The sequence below is a fragment of the Staurois parvus genome, unplaced genomic scaffold (genome assembly GCF_062004578.1).
Source record: "Staurois parvus isolate SC_StPar_1 unplaced genomic scaffold, SC_StPar_1.0 ptg000151l, whole genome shotgun sequence".
Lineage (NCBI taxonomy): Eukaryota > Metazoa > Chordata > Amphibia > Anura > Ranidae > Staurois > Staurois parvus.
Window position 1 is genome coordinate 18,751,375 of NW_028317947.1, and position 24,452 is coordinate 18,775,826.

General features: G+C 42.3%; 1 protein-coding gene across 1 annotated transcript in view; it reads right to left on the minus strand.

Annotated features, from left to right (window-relative positions):
- The window catches only part of PLCD3 (phospholipase C delta 3), a 71,991-nt gene that overhangs the window by 4,735 nt on the left and 42,804 nt on the right, over positions 1 to 24,452 (minus strand). The window contains exons 6-14 of the mRNA XM_089674577.1: positions 18,473 to 18,674; positions 15,783 to 15,927; positions 10,364 to 10,516; positions 9,013 to 9,096; positions 6,789 to 6,918; positions 5,284 to 5,400; positions 4,296 to 4,462; positions 3,315 to 3,447; positions 1,890 to 2,039 (exon numbers count right to left, since the gene is read on the minus strand). Coding sequence (XP_089530703.1) covers positions 1,890 to 2,039; positions 3,315 to 3,447; positions 4,296 to 4,462; positions 5,284 to 5,400; positions 6,789 to 6,918; positions 9,013 to 9,096; positions 10,364 to 10,516; positions 15,783 to 15,927; positions 18,473 to 18,674 — 1,281 coding nt within the window. The remainder of the gene's footprint in view (positions 1 to 1,889; positions 2,040 to 3,314; positions 3,448 to 4,295; positions 4,463 to 5,283; positions 5,401 to 6,788; positions 6,919 to 9,012; positions 9,097 to 10,363; positions 10,517 to 15,782; positions 15,928 to 18,472; positions 18,675 to 24,452) is intronic.

Sequence of the window (24,452 nt, forward strand, 5' to 3'; positions counted from 1 at the left end):
TTATAAACCGCAGGATGGTGGCACTCCAGGGGCGGGTTGCCGTTCATAAATGGCACTCACCCTTTCTAGCTGTGCGCGCTCCCTGGGAGCGCGCAGCACCGTGATCTGGTGCCCGCTGTGTCCTCCGGACACAGTGAAACACCAATCGTCGGACGGGACCTCTGCACGAGGTCCCGATCATGTGATCGCTGATTGGCCAATCAGTGATCACATGCACAGTAGTAAGCAAGATGTCACTTGTGACATCATTGCTTACTGCGTGTGAATGATCACAGAGGTCACATGGTACAAGGCTATTCACAACAGCCTTGTACCATGTGACAAGCTGTGACCAATCATAGCTCACTCAGTAGTTCTCAATGGCTGCAAGAATGCAGACAAAGAGAAATGATTGCTTTTACATCCTATATGGGTGTAAAAGCAATCACTGTAAAAAAAAAAAAAAGCTTCATCACCCCCCACAAGTAGTACAGTGTCACTATGGTGACACTGTACTGCTACGGTGACAGTATGTTAAAAAAACAAAAAAAAAACATAAATATTAATATAAAAATGTAAAAAAAATGTTTAAAAATTATAATTTGTGGTTATAAACTAATTTGGCTTATTTTTTTTTTTTACTAAAAAGGTAATGGAATACATTTCGGCAAATATTTATGATGAAAGATTATTTATATGCAAAATTTTATAAGAAAAACACTTTTTTCAAAATTTTTGGACTTTTTTTTTCACAAAAAAAATAAAAATCCCAGTGGTGAAGAAATACCACCACAATAAAGCGTTAGCTGTCTCAAAAAAATGGTAAAAAATTCATATGGGTACAGTGTTGCATGACCGCGCAATTGTCATTCAAAGTGTGATAGCGCTGAAAATTGCCCTGGACAGGAAGGGGGTAAAAGTGTCCGGACAGGAAGTAGTTAATTGGATCCTGTCTAAATTGGCCCTTGTATATGAATGTAAGTTAGGGACCTTAGATTGTACGCCCCTTGAGGGTTAGGGACTGATGTGAATGTACAATATATATGTAAAGTGCTGCGTAAATTGACAGCGCTATATAAGTACTTGAAATAAATAAATAAAAAACTGGAAGGGAAGTTATCACTATTCCATTGTTTACAGATTCAGAATTGCACAAAAAATTGCTGCAACTATAGCCACCTTAAGATGCAAATATCTGGACAGATTTGGGTGGTTCTTGTTCTATGTAAAATGTATTTTATGTTTTGCATTAAAGTGGTTCTTAAGTCAAAATGTTTTTTACATTAATGCATTCCCTGCATTAAGGTAATAAAATGCCCCACTACCTGTAAAAACCAACCCTCCCTAAACACCTGGCTTCTTTCACTGCTCCAGAGCTGTCCCGGCTGCAGCACCGCTCCTCTCACTTCTTGGTCTCACAGGTTGCAGTGGGAGCAGCAGGAGCTCCTGCTTCTGTCAAGCAAACACCTGTGGGAAGGGAGCGGGGGTGTGGCTTACCAGCTCTGTGCGTGTTTATGGACGCACACAGTTCGGCTCAGGAGCAAGCATGCATGGGTGCCCCCTTAGCACCCAACTTGCTAAGGGGGCACCTGGAGGAAGGAGGAGTATAGAGCGCCGACAGAGGACTTCCAGAAGAGGAGGTAAGGGACCACTCTGCAATACGGTTTCACAGAGCAGATAAGTATATGTTTTCAAGCCAAAAATATGTTATACTTTACTATCACTTTAATATATATAGTAAATTGATAGAAGGGAATAATTCATATTTGGCTGGAGTTCAACTCTGATTCATGTGACTAGTAACTGTAGATATTGATATATTATGAGTTATTATATCGGCCGCTTTAAGCGCTTGGTGCCCACTGTGTGGTTGTTATGTCTATCAAGCTACCCTCCTCTTACCCTCTTACCTTGCTTTAAACTGGGGAATGGCAATGTGAACTGCCCCACAAAGTCATTACTGGATGTCTTGTCATAATCTTCTACCACAAATCTGACCAGCGCCAGGTCTGGACAGAGGACCTCCAGCTGAAGAGTCTCATTCCAGGTGGGGTTAAATCCTGGGAAGAATCAAGGTGTTACTATTGTTACTACTGTTCCTTTTCACTCTGTAATGACTGGCATTGCCTAACCCTGGGTTACAAAATCAATCACAAGACAAATTCTTATGATTTGAGGTGCGTTTGCGCATCATAATACAGAAAATCAGAATCTACTTTTTAGGTGTGCATTGCCCCAGTATGAAGTGTAACCCTACTATTACTAGAGAGCCACCAGTCACTCACCAGTCGATCATGTCCAAGTGAGCCACCAGTCACTCACCAGGCAATCATGTCCAAGTGAGCCACCAGTCTCTCACCAATCATGTCCAAGTGAGCCACCAGTCAGTCACTCACCAGGCAATCATTTCCAAGTGAGCCACCAGTCTCTCACCAGTCATTCATGTCTAAGTGAGCCTCCAGTCTCTCACCAGTCATTCATGTCCAAGTGAGCCACCAGTCTCTCACCAGTCATTCATGTCCAAGTGAGCCACCAGTCTCTCACTAGTCAATCATGTCCAAGTGAGCCACCAGTCACTCACCAGGCAATAATTTCCAAGTGAGCCACCAGTCTCTCACCAGTCATTCATGTCCAAGTGAGCCACCAGTCTCTCACCAGTCAATCATGTCCAAGTGAGCCACCAGTCACTCACCAGGCAATAATTTCCAAGTGAGCCACCAGTCTCTCACCAGTCATTCATGTCCAAGTGAGCCTCCAGTCTCTCACCAGTCATTCATGTCCAAGTGAGCCACCAGTCTCTCACCAGTCATTTATGTCCAAGTGAGCCACCAGTCGATCATGTCCAAGTGAGCCACCAGTCACTCACCAGGCAATAATTTCCAAGTGAGCTACCAGTCTCTCACCAGTCAATCATGTTCAAGTGAGCTAAAAGTCACCAGTAAAATTGGTATAATAAAATTTACAAATCAGCCACCAGTCAATCATGTCCAAGTGAGCCACCAGTTTCTCACCAGTCGCTCACCAACCAATCATATCGACATGAGCCACCAGTCACTCTGTAACCAATTATGTCCAAGTGAGCCACCAGTCACTCACCAGACAATAATGTCCAAATCACTGGATGTAGATGCCACATGACAAAAAAATGCTATATATACAGCTCTAGCCACCCTTGGCATGCAGCTTATCTTATCTACAGTTCTAACATTTCTTTCAGTGTCTAATGCGGGTAAAATCTAAGGAACAGTTTATCTATTAATATCAATTTCCAAACTTTGAATCATCACTGCATCCAACAAACTGCACTGGAGATATGAAACACTTAGGAGTCTCACCGTTGTTGAGGATATAATTAGTCTCCTCTTCCCTCTTCCTCCCCAGACTGTGAATCTCCACTCGGACAAATGGATCAACAATTGAATTTGGATTTTCCTGGTTTAGTTTTGGAAGTTGTTGAGCTGAAACGATCTAAGGAAAGATGATAAAATTCCATTAGTATATTGAAATCCAAATTATACATTCATACATTGCACAGAACAATAGTAATATAAGATAATATAAGATCATAAAAAATGGGGGTTTCACAAGACATGTGTACCACAATTGTACGATCAAGTACACATCAATGAGAGAAAATGTATTACTTTCACTATTCTATTACAAAAACTACACATGCACTTCTCAGCTGCATCTTGGTTTACACTCACTGCAGCTGATCTAAAAAAACAAATCTGAGCCATGCTCCAGATGCAGTTATGGAGTGCACGCTATCTGCATGGAGTTTACATTTTCTCCCTGTGCTTGTTTGGGTTTCCTCCAGGTACCTTGGTTTCATCCCGCAGTTCAGCAACACCTTGGTAGGTTAATTGGCTAATTTCCAAAATTGTCCCTCGTATGATATTTTATTGAGAGCACCCAAGACAGCTATCTCACCATCTGCCCAAACAGCAGATAAAGCACTTTGAGTCCACAGGGAGAAATTCACTTTGGAAAGGAACGTTCTCCAGAGTTTAGGTGGACGTTCTGCTGACTTTCATCATCCAATCATATGCAGACAAAAATTATTTTTTTTCCTTGGATGTGATTAAGTATTTGCAAAATGAAGTTTCACCACATTCACTAAAGTTTTGGGCTAATTCTCTTGCAATGTGCAACTTCCCTTGAAAAGTGAACAACCTATTTATCTGTTGTAAATCAACCCAATAGACTCCCTGGAGGACAACCAACAACTGTCATCTTGTCCTTCCAAGTTCAGAAACTCATCGAATAGATCTGGTATTATTTGCTCCCCTTTTCAACTAATGAACTCCACTCACCCTGATATTTAGAATTTTCACTTTGCTGCTGAGGTCTTCTGGGTTAAAGCATGTGTCTTCTCTCCGGAGAAATTCTGGTTTCAGCACGAATCCACACCAACCATTGTCCTGAAAACGTCCTCGGTTCAGATCCATCTTATGACCTGGGGTCTGAAAATTCAGTGCCACTGTAGATGACGAAACATACAACTGTGGATTACATTTAGGATACAATTTTCCTCCTCTTTTCTTTTTCTAATGGACAGAGTTACAAATTGAAAATTATGTCAAAACCTCCAAAAGCACATGTGGGTGAGTAGAGCGTGGTGCGGGAAGTAATGACGCAGAGTTCGGTTGAAGAAGTAAGAACTTGTATTGAAGGAACAGCTCGACTCAACGGACAACCCATTGGGGAAACCCTCACAGTTCCGTGTAACTTGAGAACACAGTGGATACGGATGCACCAAGAGCATCTGTCTCAGCAAGAAGAGTGTGGACTAGCCGGTCAGGACCCAGCGTGGAGGCTTCCGCAGAAGGTTGTTGTGTCCTTAAATTGTCCCTCCTCACCAGGAACCTCTCCCTGCCGCTAGTCACTTTCCCTGTCAGGCATGTACTCGTTCCCTCCCCTATACACTTCACAAAATGCACACCAAAACCTGAGGGCCTAAAAAGACTCAAGATAGCCACCAAGGGTCACTTGGATACAGCATAGCCAACCAGAACGCTGCCTCCGGGGACCAGGAAATCATAGAGAAGCCAGGCTTCTCCTGACTTTCCTTCCAACTTCAGTACTGCTCCAGTCGAGCACCACCTACAGTGGAAGAAGCTGACAGCACCTGCCCAACCATCCTAATTTTGGTTATACAATCTTGGTTTTCAGAGCGCTGAGGGTTGCCGATTAACAAACTGGGAGTGGTTTTTAACAAACATGAAGGTCTTTGAGCAGATCACTTAGATTTTAGAGCCAGGGTTTATGTATGTCATAGAGACATTGAGAATGTGTATTTACCAAGCTGGCAGCCCGCATTCCACATTTCTTGAGGGCTATAGTTGGAAGAGCCAGCTCTCAACGCGTCAGGGTAAATACGACTGAGCTGCCGAGTATTGTAGCGAACCAATTGATTTCCTGTAAAGCATGAAAAAGAAAGTTACAGCATGCTAATGGCACAACATGCAAATACATCTGTGTCTTCATGTCATAATTTTCTCTTAAAGAAGTTCTCTTGTCAAATACAACCTCACCAAGACACCTGTCCTACAACCAAAAAGCTCTCAAAGATGACAGTAACTACGAAATGCTTTCAAATATTACATGACCATGTGACTAAAAGGCTTGGCACAAAGGGGATAGTCAACCAATCTGACATCTGATTACCCGTAAGCAGAAGATACAATACACAACCAAATACTTAGACATTATGGAATCCTGGAACAATTTTTTGTTACACTTCAAGGCTACTGGTCAGCTAAGGTTTGGTAGGTTAAGAAAGACACAATGAGATATCTGCTTTAATGGTACTGATGACCTGAATTAAATCAACTGACCAACTTTCTACGACGGCTAGCCGTATCTATGAAACAGTGGTCTTACAGGCAATGTTAGATCAGTCTTAGAAGAACTGTACATAAACCTTCCTTAGATAACTGTCATAATAAAATCTTTCTTTGGATGTGAAACAAAAATAGTTCTGATGGATCATAATCCATGGCTACCAATAAGACTTCAGACTGCAGAGCCATTGGAACGAAGGTATCTGGTTGATGGTTGAATGCTATAAGGTACAGAATATTTCTCGGTGGTTTAGACCAGGTGTCTCAGACCTTTCTAAACAAAGGGCCAGTTTACTTTCCTTCAGACTTTAGGACTGTGGTCAGCGTGGATAAAACATGCCCCACATTCAGTAGACAATGTCTTAGGCTGGGAGGTAAAAAAATTAAATGTTGCCTGTGGATAGTAGAAGGAATAGTGCCCCAATAATGGTATTAATGGGAACTTAGTACCCCATTGCTGATGTCAATGGAAGGAATAGTAACCAAACGTTTATATCAATGGGAGGAATAATATCCTGGTTGGTTGGTGTTAGTGGAATAAATTTTGTCTCACTGTATGTGTCAATGAGAGGAATAGTGATTCTTATCAGTAGAAAGAACAATGCCCCAAGGGCTGGATAAAGGCAAGCAAAGGGCTGCATCTGGCCCATGGGCCACAGTTTGGAGACCACTGGTTTAGACAGAGATCTCTATGGGGTTTATTTACTAAAAATGGAGAGTGCAAAATCTGGTGGAGCTCTGCATAGAAACCAATCAGCTTCCATTTTTTTTCTGTTAAAGCCTAATTGAACAAGCTCAACTTAGAAGCTGACTGGTTGCCATGCACAGCTGCACCAGATTTTGCACTCTCCCGTTTTAGTAAATGAACCCGTTTCTATGTGTTTCTATGGCTGCAAGGCTATAGGGAGTGTGTTGGTTGTCTAAGGTGCAGTTGTATTTTTGTTAACCAAGTTCCATCATTACCAGACTCCTTCATCAGTCGGCGCACTTTGTCCTCGCTGAACGAACTCATTTCGCACACACTGCCCGGCTGATCCCGATACTCCACTGTCTGGCAGTATATAACCACGTCAGAGAGTTCCTGAGCTATGTCCTGTATAGAAAGGAGGCAACATTTATCAAACTTACTACTTACACCTACTTTCGTATTACAGTAAACTGGGCTACGATTTTTATTTGCTGCCAGAAATGTTAATATTGAAGGGTTAATATTTATTGCTAAAGGATGGCCAGATAGACATCAAATGGAAACCATATCATCATGAAAGCAATCTTCCAGTCTGAAACATATAGGCTGATTTAATCCCATGATGATAGTTGCCATTTTAAAAGGGCACCTGTCTCCCTTGTGCTGTTTTATAAATGGCACCCATCCAGCTGTAAGCTCTGGTCTTCTGAGTGTCACTTGAAAGCCTTAATTGAAGCAGAGTATGCAGGAGCCAATCCCCTTGGCTACTATTGCTGTGAAGGCTTACTGCTAATTAGCTCACTGCCTTTATATTACCAAGACTTATTTTTAATCTTGTGAGTTTGCCTAGGTCTAAAGTTTCAGGTACAGTTAGGATAGATGTAGAACTAGGTTTGGAGCTACAGTAGACTAAGGCTAGAGCTAGAATTACAGATACAGTTAGGGTAGGGCTAGGACTAAGGTTACAGGTACTTTTTGGATAGGCCTAGGACTAGGGTTATTGCTACAGTAAGGTCATGGCAAAAACTAGAGTTACAGGCACAGCTAAGCTAGGGCTAGAACTAGGGTTATAGGTATTGTAAGTCTAGGACTAGGGATATAGATACATTTAGGCTAGGGCTAGGACAGAAGTTAAAGGTACAGTTAGGCTACGACTAGAGTTATATGTAATCTAGGACTATGGATATAGGTATAATTAGGCTAGGGCTAGGACTGAGGTTACAGGTACAGTTAGGCTGGGATTAAAGTTACAGGTACGGTAAAGCTAGGACTAGGGTTACAGATATAGTAAGGCTGGACTATGGATACAGATGTAGTATGACTAGAACTAGGGTTACAGGTATAGTAAGGCTAGGACTATGGTTACAGATGTAGTACGGCTAGGACTAGTGTTACAGGTATAGTAAGGCTAGGACTAGGGTTACAGATATAGTAAGGCTAGGACTAGGGTTACAGATGTAGTATGACTAGAACTAGGGTTACAGGTATAGTAAGGCTAGGACTAGATTTACGAGTATAGTAAGGCTAGGACTAGGGTTACAGGTATAGTTAGGCTAGGACTAGGGTTACGGGTATAGTAAGGCTAGGACTAGGGTTACAGATATAGTAAGGCTGGACTATGGTTACAGATGTAGTAAGACTAGAACTAGGGTTACAGGTATAGTAAGGCTAGGACTAGGGTTACGGGTATAGTAAGGCTAGGACTAGGGTTACGAGTATAGTAAGGCTAGGACTAGGGTTACGGGTATAGTAAGGCTAGGACTAGGGTTACGGGTATAGTAAGGCTAGGACTAGGGTTACGGGTATAGTAAGGCTAGGACTAGGGTTACGGGTATAGTAAGGCTAGGACTAGGGTTACGGGTATAGTAAGGCTAGGACTAGGGTTACGGGTATAGTAAGGCTAGGACTAGGGTTACGGGTATAGTAAGGCTAGGACTAGTGTTACGGGTATAGTAAGGCTAGGACTAGGGTTACGGGTATAGTAAGGCTAGGACTAGTGTTACGGGTATAGTAAGGCTAGGACTAGGGTTACGGGTATAGTAAGGCTAGGACTAGTGTTATGGGTATAGTAAGGCTAGAACTAGGGTTACGGGTATAGTAAGGCTAGGACTAGGGTTACGGGTATAGTAAGGCTAGGACTAGGGCTACTGAGTACAATTAGGCTAGCGTTGGGACATTTAGATCAGGACTAGAAGTGGGGTTACCTATTATTTAGGGATACCAGCTAGAGAAGTGAATTTGGGCTTAACTGACAGATCAGTATAAGGTTGTTTCTGATTGGCTGTTACTTCACTTCACTTTTTGTCTGGTAAAAAGGCCTAGTAGCCATGGTATTCCACAGTAATGACAACATGTATTAATTACATTTCATTGCCCTTGTAAACAAGCTGTACACTTTAGATAAAGATCATGACTGCAACTTCTTTGAATGCTGAGGCTGGCAGTTATTTCACCCTGTGCCCCACATGTACCAAACATCACCATATGTTCTCCACTCACCATCCGAGCCTTTCCTTCTTCATCCTCTGCTAATCTACGTTCACTCAGCTTCTTGCCTTTCACCAAGATCTTCCCCCTCAATGCCTACAGGAGATAGGATACAGTAACATAGTAGAAAGTAAAACACACGTCATCATGTTTAACCCAGATTTATACATGGAATAATAACGTGACCACAAAATGGAACACTATATGTACCTCTCAACCTCTATATGTACTTCTCAACCATCAGTGACCCAAAGCTCTATGGCAGAAATGGCAGTTCAATAAAGGGCTGTTAAACCCAAAACTGATACTCCAGTTTAGATACAGCACCGTAGACTGAATGGTTGGCTGGCTACTTATACCTCTTGGGTATTCCACCAGTTAGATCTTCCCACCATAGTTTCTTGGTCTGTTCCTGATCACCAGGGCTTTTTTTCCACAGAAAATAAGTGCAGGTACTCCCTGCTCCCCAGAGTCACCCCTTGTTTCCACCACCCCTACCCACCTCTGAGGACCGTCCCTTTTCTCCACCCTCTACGCTTCTCTCACTACCGCCCCCTTTAGACAACACAGATCCAAGCATAATTTTGTGGCGCTAAGTATTTTGTATGGAATTTATTAATGATAACAAGAAAAGCAATAAAAATAGGTCTCCTGTAGGCAACAACCATAGATCACCCTCAGCAACAATAGACTTTCCTTAGCAATAATAGCTCTTCCCCAGAAACAATAGACTTCCCAAGCAACAACCCCTCAGCAACAATAGATCCTCCCCAGGAACAACAGACCGCCAGCAAAAATAGATCCTCCAGAGCAGAAATAGACCCCTGCCAGTAAAAATAGATCATTCCCAGCATCAAAAGATTCTCCCACCAGCCACCAATGACAATAGTTCCCCCACCAGCCAGCATCAATGGACTCCTCAGCAGCCAACAACAATAGACCCCCACCCCCAACATAGATCCCCCCACAATAGTAGATCCCCCCCATGCAATACTATCCCCACCCTATTCCCCAGTGACAATAGCTACAGCAGTAGCCAGCACCAATAGATCTTCCAGCACACCCCAGCACCCCTTTCCAACACTGGAGGTGCTAGAAACGTACCACCGCATTCCCGCTGAAAAAAAGCTATGCTGACCACAATAGAGTTTTGGGTGTTCCAAACCTCCTTGTGTTCCCACTGTTCATGTTGTTGTCTGCATCATATAGAATAAGTTCCAACAGGGTAGCAGATCCCTTATAATGAGCATGGCATTCTAAACACATGCCAACTTACAGGTTCCCCCATGGACCCATCAGGGTCTCTGATTGATCGGTCTGACACTGAGGACCATGCCACCATGCTATGTGTTTTGTCTCTCACCTCAGGAGATGGGAGGTGTGGAGGGTCCTGGTCACCTAGTGGTTGTGTTACTAACATGTCCCCGAGGATGGTACGAAGATGATGAGCCATCGTCACTTGCTGCTCCAGCCCACAGTGATTCTCAATGGACAAAATGACTGGATATGGGGAATACTGGAAGAGAGATGACAAATATTAGTGTGATGTTAGTGATCCTGTCCTCCAGTTTGGCAGATGGACCACCTTTTACAACATGACTTATATAGTCCCCCAAAAATAGTAACCTAATAATAGGTGGAGAGTAATTTGAGCAATAGTGCTGGAAAATGATCCATTTTATTGAGGTTCCCTGATGGTCTCCTCCTCTCTCTGCCTATTATCTACAGTATATGCGGTTTTAAAGATGTAGAGCAAATATGCAAAAATAAAATGTAAGTAAAAAAAAAAAAATCTATTATAGCGCAGCTTTGGAGGATCACCAGTTTGGTCTACCCTTTTCCAAGGGGTCTATCCAAACAGTAGGTGACCCAAAACAATTTGGTCACTCCAGTTTAAGAGCCCATTCACACTTACGTGACTTTTCATGTGACTTTGGGGTACAAAGTCACAAACCATAGCATACCATATACTTAGCTGAGCCCAATCTCAATCCAGCCCTGTGCTCGAGATCCCCTTTCCGCTCTCTCCTTCCTCACTGGACTCAGTAAGAGCAGAGGGAGCCATTGACTCTATTATAGATCAGCTTTGGAGGATCACCAGTTTGGTCTACCCTTTTCCAAGGGGTCTATCCAAACAGTAGGTGACCCAAAACAATTTGGTCACTCCAGTTTAAGAGCCCATTCACACTTACATGACTTTTCATGCGACTTTGGGGTAACAAACCATACCACACCATATACTTAGCTGAGCCCGATCTCAATCCAGCCCTGTGCTCGAGATCCCCTTTCTGTTCTCTCCCTTCTCACTGTACTCAGTAAGAGCAGCGGGAGCCATTGACTACTGCTGGTGTCAATCAAATCCAGTGACAAGGGAGCGGGGGGCGGGGCTGAGCCAAAATGTATGCATCAATAGACAAAGGGCAGCTCGTGATCAAGCCCACATGAGTGCCCCCATAGCAAGTGACTTTCCATGGGGGCACTCGGCAGGGGAAAGGAGCTAGGAGTGTCCGCGGGGGACCTGAGAAGTGGAGGATAGGGGCTGCTCTGTGCAAAACCACTGCACAGAGCAGGAAGGTATAACATGTTTGTTAAAATGTAATTTTAGCTAAAATAATACCAATTGGCAGACAGGCAGGAATTTTAATGCATGACATGCTTTGTCTCTTCTGCATTAAAGTTCTTACCTGCCTGTCTGCCCCTGTACAGTGAGCCACAACTGACGTCATTCCCGCCCAGCCAATGACATCGGCCGGCGATCTAGACTCGGAATATGTCAACGGCCGGGCAAAGAGCAGAGGGACGCTGCATTGCTGGACCTGAGGTGAGTATAGTTCTGCTTTAATTAACAAAAAAAAAAAAACCTGAATTATTACAACGGCTTTAATCACTTGCTGAGTATATATCTTTTTATATTCTCTTCTTTATCTTTTATTTATTGCCCTGTGTTCTAGTTTAAACCGGTGCCATGATCACTGCCCCAGGCTTCCTTTTTCAGGGTGGCTCCGTTCTCTTGCAGTATCCTGGGCAGTCACCCTTGCATGCAGGGACTAGTTGTGTCTTCATACACTTTGTGCATCAATAGGAACAAACAGCCCTGTAGCCTAGGATGGCAAGGCACTCCTGTCCTCCTCTCCCTCCATTGTCCAAGCTAACAGGCTGACTTGTCCACTGTTAACTCTTTACTCTGAAGTGTGATTTTTTTTATATATAATTATTACATCATTTTAATGGAATTTTTTATCTTACTGTTTGAAAGGGAAAGCACACTTATATGTTTATACAATTTAGAGTTTTTGGTATTCAAATAGTTTTTATGTGCAGCTTCCTGGTTGTTTTTTTTTTGTACAATGAGCACAGAGTTTCTGTTGGTTTATAGCCATTCCTGTGAAGAACAGAAGTTCAGGCAAGCAGCACTGAGAGCGAGAGCCAGCAGCACTAAAAGTTGTGAATTGCAAGTGCTGGGGTAAGAATGTTGTACACTGAGCACATGGTTTCTGTTTGGTTTATAGCCGTTCCTGTGAAGACCAGAAGTTCAGGCAAGCAGCACTGAGAGTGAGAGCCAGCAGCACTAAAAGTTGTGAATTGCAAGTGCTGGGGTAAGAATTTTGTACACTGAGCACAGGGTTTCTGTTTGGTTTATAGCCGTTCCTGTGAAGACCAGAAGTTCAGGCAAGCAGCACTGAGAGAGCGAGAGCCAGCAGCACTAAAAGTTGTGAACTGCAAGTGCTGGGGTAAGAATTTTGTACACTGAGCACATGGTTTCTGTTTGGTTTATAGCCGTTCCTGTGAAGTCCAGAAGTTCAGGCAAGCAGCACTGAGAGAGCAAGAGCAAGCAGCACTAAAAGTTGTGAATTGCAAGTGCTGGGGTAAGAATTTTGTACACTGAGCACAGGGTTTCTGTTTGGTTTAAAGCCTTTCCTGTGAAGACCAGAAGTTCAGGCAAGCAGCACCGAGAGAGCGAGAGCCAGCAGCACTGAAAGTTGTGAACTGCAAGTGCTGGGGTAAGGATTGTAACACATAGTTTACTGGGATTATTATTTTATTGTGCTCAATGAGTTCAGCTAATAAAAAACACAGAGGGTTTAAAACTTCAACAATTTGTTTCTTGGGAATGATTTTTTTTGCTGATAGAAGATTGTAAGAGAATGGTGTGATTGCCTATTGATTGGCTACACGGGGGGGGGGGGGGGGGGGGGGGGTTGGGGTAATGTATCTTTTACAAAGGGGTCTAGTTATAAAAAAAATACAATGATTTTCTATGAAAATCTCCCTCTAGCAGCAATCCACTGTCATAAATGGTATCAACCTATAGATAATACAGTCACTATGCTGTGAACCATTGCCGGAATACATGGCTTTGTGTTAGTAATTCTGTTGTAATTATGTGATGTATTATCATAATATGCGGCCTGATTTGATCATTATGATTTGTAAGTACAGCTTGTGGCACAACGCCATCAATATTTCCAGAATTAAGTGACGCATTTACTTCACATTTGCCATCGTACTTATGATACTATTGTAATGATATGATCTAGTCTCAAATCTCACATGGCACGGTATCTATAATATTATTACTGTCATGTGACATAACTAAAAAATGTTTCACAAGACAAACAGTTGTGTGTTGGCGGGAAGGCTGCATCTTTCATTACATAACAATACATTGCATGTTTATTACTGCTGATAATGATATTGAGTCATCACATGATGCTGTCACATGTGCAAGAGAAGCCAGTGGATGTATTTGAATTGTCATAGGTAACATTGAAAATGAATGCAGAGTTGTAAACAAGTCTAACCAGCATCTAGTTTATAAGAAACTGGCTTTAGAAGAACTAGTATTGGTATAGATGTCCTGTAATGTAAAGGCTGTGATGGATGTATACATATATATATATATATATATGTGTGTGTGTGTGTGTGTATATATATATATGTGTGTGTGTGTGTATATATATATATATATATGTGTGTGTGTGTATATATATATATATATATGTGTGTGTGTGTGTGTGTATATATATATATATATATATATATGTGTGTGTGTGTGTGTGTGTGTGTATATATATATATATATATATATATATATATATATATTTATGGTACTTATATAGCGCCGTCAATTTACGCAGCTCTTTACATATATATTGTACATTCACATCAGTCCCTAACCATCAAGGGGTGTACAATCTAAGGTCCCTAACTCACATTCATACATACACATATTAGGGCCAATTTAGACAGGATCCAATTAACCTACCAGTATGTTTTTGGAGTGTCCACAGGAGACCCACGCAGGCACGGGGAAAACATGCAAACTCCAAGCAGGTGGTGCTGTGGCTGGCATTTAAACCAATGACCCTAGTGCTTCCAGGTAGAACTGCTAACCATTTAGTCACTGTATATGCATAGTGGCTAAATGGTTAGCACTTCCGCCTGGCAGCACTAGGGTCATTGGTTTGAATCCCAACCACGGCACCACCTATATATATGACAGCTGTGTAGGACAGCCTTTCTCGGCCTTGGCCTTTTCAACACAGACAAGTCCTTGAAAAAGCTTTCCGGTACCAGGGAACCCAACAAAAAATTACTATATCTACAACTCATGATACATTAGTGTGATGGTCAGTGGGAAGAATGCTCCTTACTCCTGTGGTCATTGGGAAGAATCCTTCCCTTACAGACAGCTAAAAAGATGAATGGTGTCAGTGGGAACTTACCTGAGAGGCAGAAATTACTCATTGCTCAAGGAACCCCTAGCAACCTCTGGAGGAACCCTTGTTGAGAAACACTGGTGTAGAGTGTAAAGAGGAATTGGTGTCACCCAAAGTTCTCAACCATGCAAGATGAGGGGCTTTAAGATGTGTTTCATTTGGATAGAAGCTGGATCTCTCCAGGTTGGCAAATCCTGGTCAGGCTCCTGGAGCCCAGAGGCTTTGTAGGGTATTGAGTGGGATGAAGCCTCTAGCCTTAGGTTCATGTTTTGTCAAAAACTAACAGAATATTGAGTGGGATGAAGCCTCCAGCCTTAGGTTCATGTTTTGCCAAAAACCAACACCCTGATTGTTCATGTGCGCACAAACCTTATACTAAGGATATTGACAATAGTGCAGGACTCCATCCTGGAGACAGAGGAGGGCTCCTCTCTCAGAGACAAATGTCTGAACGAGCAGTGTGTGTGAACAGACATATGGAGAGAGTCTAAACCAGCCTTTCACAACCTTTTCAACACAGAGGAACCCTTGAAATAACTTTACGATCTCAGAGAACTCCTGGTAAAAAGGACAATATCTACATCTCATGATACATTAGTGTGATGGTCAGTGGGAAGAATGTTCCTTACACCTGTGCCCATTGGGAAGAATTACCCCCTTACAGATAGCTAAAAAGATCAATGGTGTCAGTGGGAACTTATCTGTGAGGCAGAAATTTCTCATTGTTCAAGGAACCCCTAACCATCTTTGAAAGGAACACTAGGGTTCCATGGAACCCCGGCTGAGAAACCCTGGTCTAAACTGACCAGCCTAAGGCCTGTGAGCTTGGGTCTGAAAAGACAAACCAGCCAGTAGGCTTAATACATTGTGTTTACAATGTTCGGCAGCTAATCAGATTTATGCTTCTATTTTCTATAATGATAGCTGGAAATTGATTGACTGATTTCAGGAAGGACCCCTGTAGTACTTCAGTACTCCTCAGACCAAGTGTGTTTTTTGTTCTCCATTGTTGGCCCCAGGAAAGTCAAAGCAAGCTGCTTAGAACTAGCCGAGGCTGCTTACTTTGAATGCGTAGTGTTTAATGGTGGCTATGACATCTTTGAAGAGGATCTTCGAGGTGAACGTGCGTCCATGGTAAATAACCGGTTCCCCATTTGTCCCCTCCCAGCAGTCCAGCTCTACACAGCGGCAGCCATCCATAAATGCCCTACACAAAAGAAGAAAATGAATTGTAAGTGTTGGCACAATTGCCACTATGCTTCATAAATGAATCTCAAGGCAGAATGTCTAACCAGGAAGGGATGTCCATGATGAAAAAGGACTATAGAGGTAGAATTATGTCTCAGATGTCTATTTCTTGTCCTCCTCCCATTGTCTTTAGCTTCTATGAATGGATAGCAAAACAGTACAGTGATATAGAAACTATGGAATATGTTTGGTAATCAATTTTCACCTGACAGCAAAAAGCTTGTATACCAACACAAACGGGGCAGATATAAAATTTGTGCAGTTGTAAAAGGGCCCTCTTCGATCTAGGGGGCCCGTTTTTATGAGACGTGGATGAGATTGTTGCTGGAACTCCTCCCACTGTCTTTTAGAGCTGGACACAGGTCACATACAGCATCTAGTTGTCAATAGACACACAGTGAATATTTTTACTTTACCAGTAGTAGAATGGGGGTCCCAAAAATTGTTCCAGCATCGGGGCCCTCTGGTGACTCTCAGAATTATGCACAGACATAAAGCATTGCTTAAAAACGTGTGCCTCTAATCTCATGCTGTAGTAGCCCGGATGCCATACTTGTTATCCCTCAACTGTAAAAAGGAGAGCTGCACACCGTTGTCCAATCCAAAAACTTATAGTACAACTGCACATGAACTTGGTCCCCACCTGGAACCCCTCCTCCTTAACACATTTCAGATTGGTAAACCTGGTTAAGGCAGGTGGTATGTACTATTTTATCAGTAAAGACCTGTTTTCAGGTTGGATAATCGTGTGCAGCTCTCCTTATTACAATTTACATGGAATTATGCATCTGAGAATTTTCCATGCACTTAAAGTGACCCTTTCAGAGGGTGTAAAACTAACTGAAGCAATACATTGTTAAAAAAGAAGTACCTAGCTGTCTGAACAGAAGAGAAAAATAATGGGGTGTTTCCAGGTGCCAGATCACTTCCAAAAAAATGGGTAATATTTTAGTGCCACGTCCTAATTATAATAGTCAAGAATTGAAGGGAAAGAAACAGGGGAAAGGTTGCAAATGGACTCTAAAGGCACAGAAATTCCAAACACATATTAGTAAAATCATTTGTACTTCATTATGACAATAAGTCACATCTTGCAGTTTATAAAATCATAGTTATACTGTCCCCGCAGACAATGTCCCACAGCCCACGATGTACAAGGAACACACTAATGATTAGGGATATAAAAGCCACCAGATGGATCCTATAGGGGGGGTGAGAGACATTAAGTCGCAGGAAAATGGCCCAACATGTTTCGTGACAATGAACGCTTCTTCAGGGGCTTAGTAGTAAAATATATGATATCAATATGCACCATGCAGCAGCAAAACCCTCCATGTAGAAGGGGTAGGCCTCCTCTGTATTTCCACAAGGCAAGGAGCCAATCAGAAGGCCAGATATGGGGGCGCAAAAAATGGCTGACAGTCCAAAACCTCAATGGTCAACTGTGAGAAGATGACTCCTGGTCACAATAGTGCAACACGTGGGCCAGCCCATCAAACACTTAAGGGGTACCAAAAAGTAGGCCCAGTCTTTCAATGGAAGGCAGGTCAATGATAAAAAATAATATTTATATTATCTGGTTTGTTGAAATTTCACTTTCATGGGAGAGAACTGACACTCCCTGAAACTTTCAAGCAAATCGAATAGCGTATTCTATTGCTCTGTGCTCCTACTGGGAGGGATTTCACCTCACTTCCTGTTTTATCAGACCCCAAATAGACAAGAAGTGAAGAGATTTTGCCTCACTTCCTGTTCTGTCCGACATCTGGTAAACCAACAGAAAGTGAGAAGAAATCTGAGGTTTTAACCCTTCCCCACTCAATTAATTCTTCCAAACCATGATATTGGTAATGAGGACCAACTGTGGAGGTCTGACTTCATAGAATTTAATAGATGCATATGGTTCAACATGAAGAGCTGAAGGAGATCAGCTGGGATTTGGACCCCAAGGTATTTCAAAGATGTTGTCTGCCATTTCAAAGAAAAAGAGCTATAAATTGAGGAGACTATAGACTCCAGAAGGGGAGTGTGTAAGAGTCCAGATTTATGAAGATTCACCTTAGAGTTACTTAGTGCGCCAAAGCGTTCAAGCTCACGCAGGATGACAGGAAGACTCATCATAGGTGTGGAGACGTACAGTAAAAGATCTTCTGCATACTGGACTACTTTATATAGTTAGAAGGGCCAATTTGTAGACCTTTAGTAAGGACATATTGAATAGGTAAAAGTGGGCAACCCTGGTGTGTACCGTTATTAATGGAAAAACTAGGGGAAGATAAGCTGTTGCTTTAGCTTTTTTGGAGGGTACAGTATATAACACTATTGTCTTTGAGATTAAGAAATCAACCAATTTTCACTAAGGCCTAAGAAAGTCCCAATCCATTCTGCTCACTCAACTTCAAAACTGAAAAAAAATGTCTGGAGATGGGCTTTAACCTCCAGTGAAACGAATATGTGACACGAGGTTTACTGCAATCCAGACTTTATTCAGCAACTGTCCTCACCTGATATAGGATTCGGTGCTGCTGGTTCCCACCAGCTGATGGTTGGTTAGGTAGGTGTTGTGGGAGCTGGAGATGAAGTAATGGCTCAGGGGTTGGGTCATGTCCTGATACACTTTCCTGTGCTTTTCATTAAAGATGTCTCCCTCTACGGACAGCAGGTACATCATGAAGCCCTCCTGCATCATCAGGTCGTGCTGCTTGGCTGGGGGCAGAAAATAAGAAAATCAGATCCAAATACAAACCCTGAGCCTGCAGTGTGGGGAGCAATGAAATATGATGCTGACTGAGGTCACCTGACAAATGAGAGTACCAAACAAATGTCCAAGAGTCCAAGGTCATTTATTGATAAAATTGATTTATTGTGTAGCATACCCCTAGTCAGCTAGGTGGAGCTAGACTTCAATTGTTAGCTTAGAGGGCTGAGTAGCAGCCTGAGTATGATAGCTAGCAGGGGTCAATTCGTGGTCAGAGCTGAGAGGCTCTGCTGGCCAACCCTCTGGAATTTCCCCCTCCCCTAGATCTTTGGAGAAAGGTTTTTAAGCAGTAGGTGGATCTGAGGAGTGGATGATCTGCACTTTTGAGGGAGCCTGGTCAATCCCCAACAGGATTTCCCCCTCCCCTAGATCTTTGGAGAAAGGTCTATAAGCAGTAGGTGGATCTGAAGAGTGGATGATCTGCACTTTTGAGGGAGCCTGGCCAATCCCCAGCAGGAAGCTTGGCAAGGGGCCAGGACAACCTTTAAAAGTAAGTGAGCCTGCTCAGCTGCAGGAGAGTTTGGGTGGAAGACAGAGAGACAATGTGAAACTGAAGGCAGGAGCCTGGGAGGGGTCCCAGATGGAGAGGGGCACACCTACAGGCTGTGGAGCTGGAAGGGACAAAAGCTCAGACCCTCACCGGCCCCCAGAGCGAGGACCACCTGTGCAGCAGGGAAGGAGTGACAAAGATTTGTCTGGAGACACTGGAGAGAATCGTTTGGAAGATTGGAAGGAGTCTCCCATTCTTTCCTTAGACTTGTTAGTACAGACAATGAGAGATCTTGGGGACTCTGTTTGCTTTGCTACCCTTCTGGTGCTTGATAGTCAGCATTGGTCTGAGAAAAGGGAACACTAGCTAGTGTTCTGGAGAGCTTGTCCAACTCTTGCTACTGCAAAGGACTCTGCTTGGTTCTATTACTTCTGGACTGCCACAGTCTGCCATAATAGGCCTGTAAAAAAAAAGTCTTTTATCTGTTCAAAACTCTTCATAAAGTGCACTTTAAAGGCATAAATACTGTACAAGGAAATGATTAAAAACAAAATCGTAAATTAATTGAAAGCCAATTAATCCGTTCCGGAGGTCAGAAAAAAGTCAAAAAAAGTTTTATCTGTTCAAAACTCTTTATAAAGTGCACTTTAAAGGCATAAATACTGTACAGGGACATGATTGAAAAAAAAAATCGTAAATTAATTGAAAGCCAAGTAATCCGTTCCGGAAGTCAGAAAAAAGTCAAAAAAAGTTTTATCTGTTCAAAACTCTTTATAAAGTGCACTTTAAAGGCATAAAGGGACATGATTTAAAAAAAAAAATCATAAATGCATTGAAAGCCAATTAATCCATTCCAGAGGTAAGAAAAAAGTCAACAAAGGTTTTATCTGTTCAAAACTCTTTATAAAGTGCATTTTAAAGGCATAAATACTGTACAGGGACATGATTAAAAAAAATGTGTACATGCATTGAGAACCAATTAATCCGTTCATATTGCGAAAAAAAAAAAAACGAGCCATTATTTTCAATGGATTTTCATTCGCAAACCGAAAATTACGTTAACCGAGGCGTTCGTAAACCGAGGTACGGCTGTACTTGTATCACAAATACACATCATAAAAGACTAATAAAACGAATAATGTCGCTTAGAACATGACTATAAAATTTTCAAAGCGACATTATTCGTTTTGTTAGTCTTTTATGATGTGTATTTGTGATACAAGTATATGTGAATAATAAAATACTGCTTCTATGTACTGATATTTGGTTTTTGTTCAATACCTGAGGAGGTACATTCTTAGTCCCAATTCTAAGTGCTGTTGTTTCACATAAATATTGAGGGATGATACCTCCAGAGCAGGGGCGGACTGACAACTCATGGGGCCCCCGGGCAATAGGGGATCATGGGGCCCCTGTGTCCTTACTCAAACTCAAAGAAGCCTATGAAAAAGGTACCAGGGGCATCTCATGTGGCCCCCTACTGACCCCGGGCCCTCGGGCAGTGCCCGAGTTTCCAAATGGTCAGTCTGTCCCTGCTCCAGAGGGTATATTAACCCTATACCGGGTGTCGGCAACCCGCGGCTCCGGAGCCGCATGCGGCTCTTTTTCACCTTTCCTGCGGCTCCGGAGCACACTGCCCACCAGGTGACAGGCAATAGGGTCGGCAAGCCGCGACTCTTTTAATGCAGATCTTCTGTGTGCCGGGCGCCCGCTGGCAAACATTGGCTGTCAGGATGTAGGCGGGGCAGCCCGGATGTAGGCGGGGCAGCGTGACGAACTCCTCTCCTCTCACAGTCCGCCCTGAAGACCAGAACGGCGCGGGAACCCAGCGAGAGGAACGCGCGGAGCAAAGGTAAGTGAATTCACACAATATGGGGAATGAATTACTATAGGGGGGATGAATTACTATATGGGGGATGAATTACTATATGGGGGATGAATTACTATAGGGGGGATGAATTACTATGGGGGATGAATTACTATGGGGGATGAATTACTACGGGGGATGAATTACTACGGGGGATGAATTACTATATGGGGGATGAATTACTATAGGGGGGATGAATTACTATGGGGGATGAATTACTATATGGGGGATGTATTTTCAGTTTTAAAAATGTTTCTCTCAAAATAAATTTCAATCGTGGTTTTGGCGAGATTTGGCTCAGTCGAAAAAAAAGGTTGCCCACCACTGACCTAAGGCTATGATTGTGATTATGATGATACACTGTGGCCCTGATTAACCCTTTGCTTACTGGGCCCTTAAACCCCCTTCATGACCAGAGCGTTGTTTGCAATATATGCAGTGTCGGATTTGTTTTAAATGTTGCAATGGTTTTGCGGCTCCCAGTCTTTTTTTCCCTCTCGGAAACGGGTCCAAGTGGCTCTTTATGTCTTAAAGGTTGCAGACCCCTGCCCTATACCATCCTCCACATATGCTTTTTACTTCCATGCACTGCAACACACCAGTAGTTCACATCTGTGAATTGTGGTGGAACATTTATACGTGTGGCTGTAGGGGTTAATGAGCGGTTGTGGTGTGTGTGGGGTTTGCTGTTAGCTCCTGAGATAACACCTTATGAACTGGCAGATCAAGAAGAACAACTTGTATGGAGCCCTACCAGTGTCACCACACCCACCCATACTGCACCCATAACACCTAGACAATACAACTGTTTAAGGTGCATTCCATCAGTGTGTCATGGGATCATAAACTGACTTTTGCTGTGTGCAAATAAAGAACCGCTAGTGATGGTTCATGGAAAACTTCTAGTGCTGTGGCTCATATGCAGCGAAGGGATCCTGTCAATTAACATCCCTTTTTTGCTCCCCTTGTCAATTCACGAAATGCCTTGTATTGTGTTAACAAAATACAAGACTTTGTGTGAATAGACCAGGAGAGAGGTGGGATGTATAAATGTCAGGATCTCCCCTTGTTCATTCACAGAACAGCTTGTATTTTGTGAACAGAAGGATGGGTAAATAAGACGATTTCCTCACTGTATGAGAGCTGCAGCATTCAGCCACAGCGCCGGAAGTTCAGTACTGACAGTTGTATCCATCATGATTGAAATCAGGATTAAAACTTCCTATGGCTAGCACATGGACCTAGGAGAACCATCATTAGTACACAGCAAAAGTCAGGAGTGGGAGTGCCTATGCTGGCTGCTGAAATGAGATAAGAGGTAAAGACCAGGAGTGAGTTTTGGGTTTTATTTATTTATTTATTGATTTATGCAGTGAAAGAATAAGTATATATTTATATATTACTTGCACAAGTTTTTTTTTTTTTTTCACTATTTTAAGAGTGGTTTTGTGTTTTGCACAGAGTGAAGTACATATATTTAAAAAGATAATACACTATGAATTTTCTTTTTCTTTATTTTGAGGTTTTCATGGAATATTTAGGATCAATTTCCTTTTAACTGGATTGAAGTGAAAAATTTGGAACTTGGATTTTGGACACATTGGGATTTTATTTTATTTTATGTAATTTTATTTTTGTGATTTTGAGACACAATTGGGAGTGAATTTAATTTGAACACAATTTTTAAGTTTAAGTGATTAATATTTATTTTGATTGTATAAATTGATTATATTTGTAGATTTAAATTTTGGGTTTTATGTGGGATTTATATGTTTTACCACAAAAAGGATATGTCAAAATACCCTAATAGTGCCGATTGCATGCAGGAGCTGTTCGGCTGACAATTTTCCATGTGGAAATTATTAATCGAGGGATGTCGAGTAGGAGGTGGCCAACAGGGCCACTCACTTAGCAAATCTCGTCTTGTTCCAAAGCCAGTGAGTGACCCTGTTGACCATCTCCTGACCAACATCCATCTAATAGCTTGAGTTACTGTAGCTCTGTGTATGGCCAGCCTAAAGCCAAAGCTCTAACATGTTCAAGCACTAGAGGATGTATTTAGATACCACATTAAGTTCAGATGTGTTCAGAGACCACAGAGGGAATGCGATGACCACAGAAGGAATTACAGGCTTGGAAAAAAGAAATTCCCTTAAAAAAAAGCATGAACACACGTCTGCAGATTGTCCCTATATTAGTTTGGACCTTAGGTAACCACATGGCCAAAAGCATTTGAAAACCTGAAGATCACTTCTATATGAGCTTGTTGGACATCCCATTCCATGTCCTTTACTATGGAGGTGTTCATTTAATGAAACTATTCAATAGTAGCTAGAAATGGAGTGACATCAATGTGTGAAAATTGTCTGCAAGGTGATAAATCAGAGTTTTGTACAGTGGATACTTCTTGTAAAGCTGTGTGTACTGGTGACACCCAGCCCTTATGTCACACTGCTTGAAGATCCAGTTAAACCAGTTTTTGGTTCTTTGTTCTTATCACCACCAATTCACACTACAGATGATAACATTCCAGCCCTGAGCACCTGAATGATTGGTCTTTTTGTATTTATAGTCCTGAAACAATGAGGCATTCAGGCTATCCCAGGTCACAGCAGAGCCATTCATTTATGTGACATCAGCTGGCCAATATTCTGACCATACTTGTAGCAACTTCAGGCAACTTCAATCACTGTCAAGCAGACTTATCGAAATTGGTTGAAAGAAAAAAAGGTAACCTAACATTACAAATGAATCAAATGGCAAACTTTGAACAATACCATGAGTTGAAATGCAGGAAGTGGACACAATAATGTGAACACCAGTAATGTAGGGCTTGATGTTATTTGTGTAGGCCAGCCTTTCACAACCTTATCAACACAGAGGAACCCTTGAAATAACTTTCCATTCTCAGGGAAAATTGCTATATCTACAACTCATGATACATTAGTGTGATGGTCAGTGGAAACAATGCTCCTTACACCTGTGGTCATGGGGAAGAATTACCCCCTTACAGCTAAAAAGATGAATGGTGTTAGTGGGAACTTATCTGAGAGGCAGAAATTGCTCATTGCTCAAGGAACCCCTAACAACCTCCGGAGGAACCCTTGGGTTCCTTAGAACCATGGTTGAGAAACCCTGGTGTAGGCTATACTAAAAAAACAAAACTTGCAATTATCCTTTATCTTTTATTTTTCCAATGCTCTGTAGGTTGTATGCCAGTGTTTTACACATTGAGCCCAATATGGTGTGCCCAATATTTGGCACACAGAACACTGATTTATGAAATTATTCAATTCCATAATAGTTCAGGTTGAAGGGTATGCACCTGAAGATGTGACTAGGGCGCCAATTGTTAAAGAATCAACATGT